The sequence below is a fragment of the Tachypleus tridentatus genome, chromosome 13 (genome assembly GCF_004210375.1).
Source record: "Tachypleus tridentatus isolate NWPU-2018 chromosome 13, ASM421037v1, whole genome shotgun sequence".
NCBI lineage: Eukaryota > Metazoa > Arthropoda > Merostomata > Xiphosura > Limulidae > Tachypleus > Tachypleus tridentatus.
The window spans coordinates 150634176-150645113 of record NC_134837.1 but is presented as its reverse complement, the minus strand read 5'-3'; the positions used below and the strand labels follow the sequence as shown (position 1 = coordinate 150645113).

The following is a 10938-nucleotide window of genomic DNA, read 5'->3' as shown; positions in this document are numbered from 1 at the left end:
GAATCTAGACAGAGTGCAAGGACGCCTAGCGTCGGAAAATGGAACTAACTCACTACAGTTGAATTATGTTAAATTTAATAAGGATTATTATTATATACGATATAAGTTATTACTTTTAAATGCATCAACTGCAGATTAACAACTGTGTACAATGTTACGTACAGGCGTGATGTGATGTCACATCTTTACACTTCATCTCTCAATCATGACCTTATAGTTCTTAACAAACAATATGATTTTATTTATATTGTTTGTACAGATATACATTATATACGTTGAACAAGCTTATCAAATTCTGAGTATAGTAATGCGTCTGAAGATCAGAAGTGTGTAATTTTTATATCTTTTTAACCTTTTCGTTTAAATACTCTATGCCTCTAATTTAGCAGCGGTATCGAAATCCTGAATTGTATTTACATCTTATAAAAATAATATTTAAAATAAGACAATTGACATTGTTTTACTTTTACTTTAAAATAATAAAGAAGTATCAGATACGTGTGTGCATTCTTCAAATGTCCGATCCAGTTTATGGATGCCGACAGAAATATTTTCTGGAATGGGGTGAGGGTGTCCAAATATGTGTGTGGGATAATCGGTGTAAGTGAACAAACTAAAAGAATGTGTGTTATATGTGCTTAAACGCAAAAGCAAGTTAACAGTTTTAATAAAAATGACTAAAAATAGTTACTTTAACTACGACGATATGTTTACATCATAATACGTGCAATTTTTATGAAATTTAAAGGGGCAAATGCCCCTCCCACTTGCTCCTAACTACAATTGCCTATGCTCCAACACTCTCTTTGTATTGTATATAAAACTTTGGAAAATAGAAATAGTAAGTCGCTTGCAAATATTTTGGGTGAAACTATTTTTGTGGACTTATTAACCACTAATTATTTTTCGGGATCTCCTCTTTGTTATACAGTAAAGTAATGGGGCTCAAGATGACAAGGTCGATAAAGAGAATAAATTTTGTGAGGAATAAGAGGAAATTTTTAATATATATATGTATTGAACAGTAAACGAGAACTATTTGTCTTACACCACAAACACTGTTAATTCATTTTTGCTCTCTTGAGGTCGCTAGTATCGACCTACTGGGGTCCCACATTGCCCAAAGCTTATGGTTAGTTGGGATCAGGCGTAGAACTTAAGTAGGCACGAGACTGTTCACACGTGTTTGTTGCTGGAGGAATTCGGGAATATGTTTGCATCCTTCTTTGTTGTCACTATCTTTGTAGAAGGTGAGTGTTACCTATTTTCATTCATAATTATTAGGTTTGCATCTTAGTTATATATTATCTGCGATATAAAAATAGTTTTCTAAGCATCGCTACATTACAAAAATATATTTCAGGAAAAAGACAGAACTGCACCTTTCAGAAAATAATTATTTAAGTAATATTGTGAAGCAAAAACGCCATAGACAAAATATTAGTAATAGAAAGATGAATCCTGTACAATTGAATTCATAATAAAACCTCTTAAATTGCATTAAAAGTTTAGATCTGTGCTTGCATTTTTATGTGGATTCTAATTTTACATCATTTTAGTTATATCTTGAAAATTTTATTTATAGTGCTTTAGACGTGCTATACATATATAAGATCAATTATGTTTCTTGCTTTCTTCTTGACAAAGTCTGCTGTAAAACTAAGCGCAACTGCTCTTATGAATAAGCACATTTTGCATTAGCCTGAGAATGAAATGAAACTGAAGTATGTGACTTCAATAATATCTCCACGTTTCTCAAGAACAGGATGTCTGAGTCAGAGAATGAATTTTAATAAAATACGATAAACGACTAGAAAAAAAAAAGGAAACGTAGAATCTTCTTACTTACACTTTCGGCAAAGAAGGCGGGAAAAAATAAGTAATTCTTGAAACATTTCGGAGATTTTAAATGCTAATAAACTGGGTATTGTTAGGAACGTTGATTTCAAGTCAATAGACTGACTCTTCCCTACCAGTAATCCTTCTAACATTACAATTACAATATGCCAGAAAAACCGAAATTTTTACTCATACGTGAACAACTTTTACTGTAATGTCAGACTTCAGTTGTCGGAATACAAAATACTGAATACGGTCACAAGTATTTTTTTCAACTCGTTGCAGAAATACGTTAGATATCGATAATAACTTGCTATCAGAATTAGCTATAAACTTAGAGCGAAACTAAAAATCATCCTGGCCACAAGTATAGGCAACTAATTTACTTTCCTTCATTTCTACTTATTAGAGTTAGGATACATAGTTTCATCAGCTGGGTACTTTCTTTATTAACTAGTTTCGGCCGTAATGTTTGGTTAACTTCAGGTAGTTATGAAGTATTTTAAAATTTTGTTGTTATAGGTACATTAAAAAGATGTACGTCTAAGTGATCATAAAACTAGCACTTAACCCTTATCTTATTTAATCAGATTCATGTGTGTTTAACGACATACTGTATTCTATAATTTTATTCTATAGCGTTCTATTCTTTGTTATTAAGGCTTTTCCTCCAGACAAGGATTAAACCCTGTTAGTTAATTTAATTAGATAACAAGTTTATCTTACATTATAATTATAACGTTTTTCTTGCATCGTTTAAGCAACTTTATTTTACACTTGAATGTTTCCTGTAACATGTTAACATGAACTTTTTATTCTGCAGCATACTCATGATCGGGGCAGTTTCTTCTGATCCTTATTAGGATTTATTTTTCTACATTGTGATTTTAAACCTTAAATCTACCTCAAGATTAAATCCATTTGTTCTATGCTATGTGAATATAAAGCTTTCTACGAAAATATAATGTGCAGTATGGACTTTTCCTCTCGTGTCAAGGAAAGAGCCCCTTAGTTTCTATTATGATTAGGGTTTTTCCTTTTATATTGTGATTCAAATACTTAAGCACATTTTATTACTGTAAATTTTTGTTAAAGGCTCAAGCAAACGTTATAACATTCCAGTTAAAGTTCTTTAACCAGAGTTTAATTAAACAAATAGACTTTAGGTGAAATATTATTCAAAATATATATTCAGTGTATATATATAAAAACTTTTAACTGACTAAGTAAACACTCGAACATAAGTAATAATTTTTTGTTCTGTAAGGATATGTGTAATATAATGAAATGAATCTTAGTATTAGTTGTTTTATGACTATTAGGATACCTAGGAATTTATATTAATAAGAAAACTCCCCAAACAAAATATTTTATTCAGCGAGATGATAAAATGAAACGTATTTTTACAGAATAAATAAGTATCACTAAAAATTAGCTGCTAAAGTCTTAACGAACTAAACTTTCATATACTTTACAATTTCCATCTGAAGTATAAATGAAAAAGTAAACTCTATTCTTTATGGTGTTCTGTACAGCCTTCCACATCTGTGCCATATATTACATACAATCAATCATACAGACTACATATGAGAAAAACTACAGTTTCAAGCTGTAATACTTCCCGAAGTATCTTTTTCAAGAATATATACTTACAGAAGTACCTATAACGTCTTTAGTAGGTACTATAACGTCAGCACTAACTGAAAATAATGTAAACTATTCTAAATTGTGTTCATGGTAGAAGTCAGATCATGTCTCTCATAACAGATTCATTATATTTCGATTGATTATTTGTTTTTTTTACAATTGAAACTGTTTACTGGTCCCAGAACGTTCTTGACGTTAACGCAAAGTAAAATCTGGTCGTTATATGAAACAGCAACCGATTTTTACTTGACGTTAATGTGAAGAAGTTCTGAAACCAGTAAAGTTTTATCTGTAAAAAAAACAAACTAGAAACAGTCTATCGAAACGTAATAAATCGGTTATGAGAGAAGAAACCAGACCTGAACTTCTATCATGAACATAAATTAGAATAATTCATATTATCTTGAGTTAGTGTTGACTCACATAAGTTGTCTCAGCTGCAGTACGTGTTAAAACAAACATATCACAAGAGAGCTTTCTATGAAGTACACGTCAGTTACCATGCTAAACTTTTCTATTAAAATTCGAAGCATGCTTAATTTTTGTTTTTGTTCTCTGATTCATATAGAAATAGGTTTATATTTGCTGAATTTAAAATGATTTTGAATGTTTCAAGATTTATACATGATAAGTGCCATTCTTCAAGATATAACTCATCTACCTTATATAAAGATGTGGTCACTCTATTGTGGAACCTGAACTACAAAACGATGACGTTAGTATTATATGTACAACTGTGTTGTTTTTTTTAAATAAAGGTGTGTGTTAGTAGAATATGATTATGAATTTATTATTCTTATGCAGATTCATACGAGGCAAACTTGTAACCAGAGGTGCATATGTCATCATAGTAGTCGATACGATACGTATTTAGAAACAGAAGTTTTACCAACGGTTTGTTACAAAGTTTGAGACTCTTGACTGTAATGTATTATCTATATTATTAACATTGTCTTATAAGTACTTCATACTTTACAGTACTTTTTTCAAATCTTCAAATTTGTTCAGATGGTAAGAAAAATAAAGTAAAAAAAGTTAATATCTGCCTATTTATTCTGTTATTCTTAATTTGTTATACTTTGCATGTAATATTTTTAATAAAAGAAATTAATACTCATCTTCCTTTATTGAATCGTTAATTTTTATCAAAAATACTTTATTAGAAATTCTGATCTTTCTGTACAAAAAAGATTTGTGTACTTACTGAAAGCTTGCTAAATTTCGTGAAGATACAAAAATCGTATCGGAAGATATATCTATACAATCATATCACGACTTCATTAAACGATACTCGTATCGTATCGCTATATTACCACACCTTTACTTATATCAAAATTGTTTAAAATTCACTATACTTTCAGATAATTTATAAACACGTTTCAGCTTTTGCAATCGATTCTTTATCCTTTATCTTGACTGCAATGTTTAGTAAAAGGATTTTACGTTAAAGAACTTTACACTTGAAAATCATAGCAAGATACATTATAATTGTAATAACCATCACTCATGTCGATGATAAATATTATACGAACTTCGTTTACTGTGGTCTAACTGTATTCTTGCAATTCTAAAAGTACTATCATTATGAAAAGGATGTACCCTAGCCACTCGCGAGCTTTCTACAATATTATTAAACAGATGCAAGAAGAAAAGTAGTAAATCTTGTTAATGACCATCTCTTCGAAAATATTAAGTAAAATGTGGGAAAAAGTAAAATAATTAATTACATTAAATATACCTAGGATCACTGATGTGGTCCTGGCCAAATAGGTTTTAAAAAAAAATTTCCTATGCTACTCATGTATCAAATTAGTTCAGAGTCCGTACTTTTATTGATTATAGGGCTAATAATAACACACGAGTCACACAAATAGAATTAATCAAGAATGCCATCAGTAATGGAATTAATTAAACTAATTACTTCTGGAGTTTTTTATGTATTTTATGGAGAAAATAAGTAATTTCACCCAGTTTAGTAAGCTATTTACGTTGAGTGTTGTAACAAGAAAAATCATAAAATTACTCAACATTTATACGCCACTCATAGAGAACGACATTTAAATAATTGTGTGTTTCAAGCGTTGTTGTTATGACATTGTAGTGTGTATTATATACGAAAGACTACTTTTTGTTTTAAATCATTTAACCGTTATAGTAAATATAAACTTATCAGCACCTTGACATCCATTGAGAAGTGACAGTTTTAACACAGATTAATCGAACTTTGTTGTGAATATTATTTATTTTAATACAGTGACTATCACCATAAGTTCGAACAAATGAGTTAGCATCTACGAGGTGTCCCAAAAAATATATACACACTTTGAATAATTATAAATACAATGTTTATTTAGATATATCTAGGTTTTATAATTGAAGTTTAAGAAGACAAGTGTAAAATCTTTGGAGTTATCGCAGGTGTTCGAACTGATGACCTTTATGATCCAGACACTGCTGATAACGCGGACAGATGGAATTGCACGAATTATTTCATTTTGTATTTGAGTGCATCCTCTTTCAATTGCTGCTCTCAGCTCATTGATTGTTGCAGGTTTTGTGCTATAAACCTTATCTTTGACGTTTCCCTATATTAAAAAAAGTCCAGAGGTATGAGGTCTGGTAAACGTGGGGGAAATTCAGTACTACCTCTTCGCCCAATCCATTTGTTCGACACATTTTCGTCAAAATAGGCCCTCACATCATGATGGTAGTGAGGAGGTGCTCCATCTTGCTAAAAATAAAAATCCTCATCTCCAAATTGCTCTCGAATGTGTGGCACGACATATTCTTGCAGCGAGTTCAGATAAACGAGACCACTGACTATGTTTTAGAAAAAGAATGGTCCAGTTACGCCCAACGCTGATAATCCACACCACACTGTAACCCCTAGTAAGTTTACGTGATATTCAACCGTAATAAGCGGGTTCTGAGGTGCCCAGTAGGTGCAATTGTGGCGATTAACTGAGCCATTTAACTTAAATGTGTCTTCATCGTTCCACACACTCTTATTTTGAAACTATGCATCCTCTGCAGGTTTTGCCAGGTGCCACTTGCAAAATTCAACTCTCCGGTCAGGATCATCTTCAATGAGAGTGTGGACTAATGCCGGAATAAAACTTTTCCAATGAATGCGCTTCAACATGCGATGGACGCTCGATATTGGGATTCTTGTCTCATGGGTTGTTTGCCGAACAGATTTTCTTGGAGATCAGTGGAAACTTTCCAACAGTTCTACTTTTCGTGTGGGACTGGGTCTTCCAGAACGCCCTTTATGGACGTCTTGAACAGTTTCATTTATTTCAAACTTATCTCTCGTGCGAGTCGTGTTGGTGGATCTGTTTGAAACTCTCTTCTAAACCGTCTTTGCACTTCAACTACGTTCTCACACTTCCAGTAGCCCTTTAAGATAAATCTCCTTTTCTCAAAGCTTAGTCTTGTTTTCGCCATTACTTCAAACCAGTTGTACATGAAAAAAAAGAAAGTTTGAGTGAGTTATAATCATTTAAAGTGTATACACATGTTTTGGGACACCCTGTATATTGCTTATTCATGGTAAATTCCAAATCGTTTGACAATGAAATGCCACCACGAATCCCTTGTCTGGAGGTTATAAAAAGTCTTTCTAAATGAAATATTTTACGGTGAGATTTTTTCAAAATGAAGGACAAAAAACAGAACATTTCGAAAAACGTAACTATTTATATTCCGCAAGGAAGCGGGAAAATTCCGCATAACAGAGCGTTTAGAGCAGAAATGGGTGCCTAAATCGCATTCCAGCGCAACCCTGAGCAACGCCCACAATTTCAAAGAAAAAAGTTATGGTTTCAAAAGAGAATCCTCTGATCCATAAAGTCATTTCGCTAAAGTTTTGCATAAAGTTAAGTGCCGTTAACAAAAAAAAAGTTTGAAGTGTACGAGGTTCGAAAACCAAAATTGTAAAGGTTTTCAACTGCACTTTAAAATCAATAACTGTTTTTATAAGAAAGATGGTCAAAGAAACTGGAATCGTAGCAATTCCATTCGACAGGAAATATATAGTATCCCTTGGTGCATAGCGAATGGAATGAGCTTTGGAGTCTTTGATACACTGAAGCATGGTCTTAGAATCCGCTTCCCTCGTACGACGTGATATAAAGCCAACTTAGTCATCCTAATACAACCCGACATGGCCAGGTGATCGAATCCCCGTCACACCGAATATACTCGCCCTTTCAGCCGTGAGGGTGTTATAAATAAACGATCAATCTCACTATTTGTTGGTAATAGAGTAGCCTAAGAGTTGGCGGTCGGTGGTAATAACCAGCTGCCTTCCCTCTAGTCTTACATTGCTAAATTAGGGATAGCAAGCGCAGATAACTTTCGTGTAGTTTTGCACGAAATTTAAAAAACAAACAATGTTTACTACAATGGAAATTGCAATAATGCTCAATCATGACCACCAGTCTTGTTTGTTTGTTTAGGGATTTTGCACAAAAGCACACATATTTGCGCATTGCTGTTACGAATTTTGTAGTGATAGTTTAGAAGGAAAACAGATAGCCAAGAGTATCCAACGCTAACTCGTGGGATACTCTAATGTTGCAGAATAGTATAGTTTGACTGCAATTTATAGCGCATCCCGACTCAACTAATCACTGGCATGATTAAAACAATCGAAGATGGAAAAAAAACTTGCTCAGAACAAGATCTAGAGCATTGTTCTTATTAAGTGCAATTAACCTAAGTTATACATATTTTAATTATAAAAAGGTTACATTAGATTTATTTCATTACGAATATTGTATCCTTTCTGTTTTATTTTTAATTCGTATTCTATTTTAGCTCTTTCTGGTAAAACGTTAAATTACCTTTGTAATATAAGCTGACATTTTGTAATACAAGTAAGTTTTCATGTTTCACAGCAAACTTTATTTGGCATTTATTAAAGTAACGTGTTCGCATAAATAATGTATTTCTACCACGGGAAAACTATTTCAAAGGGATTAAGTACAAAACTTTGAAGATGTACGACTAAAACTAACGTAATGCGATGTCGTGTAACGTTTGAATTTGTATGTTATAATTCACATGTAAATATATAACCATCATAGAAACAAATGGGAATACATTTTTCAACCAATGATGAAAATATATTTTTTAAAATTCATGACGTCATAAAAACGCGTAGGCTCATAAAATCGTAATATAAAATGGTAAAAATTCTGTAAATTCGGGTTGTAAGGTTTTATCGCTTATTATTTAAAAAAATAAAGAATTAGTTTGACATTCGCGCAAAGCTACATGAGGGGTATTTGCACTAGCCGTCCCTAATTTAGCAGTAGGAAGGCAGCTAGTCACCCACTGCCAACTCTTGAGCTACTCTTTTACTAACGGATAGTGGGATTGACCGTCATATTATAACACCCCCACGGCTGAAAGGACGAACTTAGTGTGACGGTGATTCGAACGAGGAGAACGCCCGTAATCATATGGCCATGCCGGGCGAAGAAGTGAATTAGAGAACGAAATGTTATCCTGCCTATATTTTACTCGGATATCAGGTGTGTGTGTATATGTATGTGTGTGTTAACAAAATATAAAATATATAATACAAAAGAAGCCTCAACCAAAACGCTTCACAAGGACACAGATTATAATGCTTTTAGTAGTATAATAGATAGGTCGTAAAAAAAACCCTATAATAGTATCCCTCCGATTGCTCAACAATAAGTCTGAAGGTTCATAATGCTATCAGTGCTTATGGCGGGCATTGAAACCCGGTCTTTAGCATTATGGGCCCTCAGACTTATTGGATGTATATATTAAATATAAGTAAATATTTGTTCTTCTTTTTTTGAGAGTTCTTTACAAACCTATTTCATCTCTTCCAAGGTGTTCTCGTGTGCCAGACAAAAAAGCAGCTACTACCGATTTTGTATCTACTTTAAAAATAGAAATCTTTTACGTGAAAATGTATTTCAGTTAACATAACTAACTCTTATTTATGTATATATAGTGAAGAAAAGAAATGTGTCCTCGCGATAAAACTAATTTTCATATAAAATTTCTAGCCTTAGCTATAAAAATTGCTTTTTAGATATTATTTGGAAAACTCTATATGTCAGACAGACTCGACATTTGGGAACATACACTTGCCTTAATTAAAATGTCAAAAGCTCCTTAAATAATCTTTTTCCTAAACAGTAAATATTATTACAAATATCTCAAGAACGAAAAACGTTGAAATATGAGAAAACCTTTTACAGTTTTTATTTTCTTTCTGGGCGTGGGTAGTTAGTTAGAGAGAGATGTTTTTCTTAAGAAATGTATTTTATTGTAAAAAAAAAGATGTGTTTAGATATTGTATTCATGCAGAACTTCTAACTAGATAAAGGAAAATGAAGTACAATATTGGGAAAAACGTAATACAACTGAATCAAATCATATTCTGTTTATATATATATACCAACATTAAAATGATTTTGTTTCTTTGTTTAGAATTAAGTACAAAGCTGCACAATAGACGATCGAAATCAGATTTTCATCTGTGCGAGTTCGCGTACATTCCGCTGGGGAGGATAGAAAAATATTTTGGTAAAGATACCAACGTCAGTTCTGGCTGTCACCTTGAAACATAACGTATAATACCTGTGGTAATAGCTTCCAAACGAGTTCGGAAAATCCCATCTATCAGAGAAAATCTAAACACTAATGTTGAACTAGCCAGCAAACATGAAAAATTAATTAAGGGGGTGTAAGTTGAGTGCTTACACCCACAACGTCTGAACTCCTTCTGCCCTTCATTGTCTACAGCCAGTTGTGAGAATTCAGTTATTTTTAAAAGTTCTTATAGTTTCTATAGTAGAAAAGAAACCACCCTAAAATTTCTGCCATATTAAACTTACAACTTCCGCCCTTATAAAATAATTTAAATAAAATACATATAATCTTAAATAGAACTACAATTCCAACCTACTCTATTTCATCTTAAATTTATTTTAGTGTAGACGGAAGAACCGACACAAGCTCAGCTACTTGAAAATAGTCTTCCTTCTCCGTATCATACTATAATGGAACTTTTGCTTCAATGATACTGGAAAAACGTTTTTATTACGCGACGTGCAATCCCCAACTTCGCGAAATTTTTATCCTGTGTGAATGTAGATTTGCTATAGGTATCACGATTTCCCGTTTCGCCCCTGTTTCCTGTGAAGAAAAACTTTATTTTTCTCCATTGTCAGGGTGCAGATACGACGTCGTGAATACATGACATGCAGATCTGATGCACTTGCGCTATCTATATAAATATAATAGTACTGTCTGTTGTATGTTCATGTAAATACTTCGAAGAGTGTAGATTGGATCTTTACCAAAATTGGTATGGGAGCTCATTAGGTTTATGGGGAAATATACAAATGTTAAATTTTGCATTTTGCAGATTTTACGAGTATGTTTTGCGGGGTTTTTATTTTA

General features: G+C 32.6%; 1 protein-coding gene across 1 annotated transcript in view; it reads left to right on the top strand.

Annotated features, from left to right (window-relative positions):
• Positions 1–1141: 1141 nt before the first annotated feature.
• LOC143239381 (uncharacterized) overlaps positions 1142–10938 on the top strand; it is a 47652-nt gene continuing 37855 nt past the window's right edge. The window contains exon 1 of the mRNA XM_076480395.1: positions 1142–1250. Coding sequence (XP_076336510.1) covers positions 1211–1250 — 40 coding nt within the window. The 5' untranslated portion in view covers positions 1142–1210. The remainder of the gene's footprint in view (positions 1251–10938) is intronic.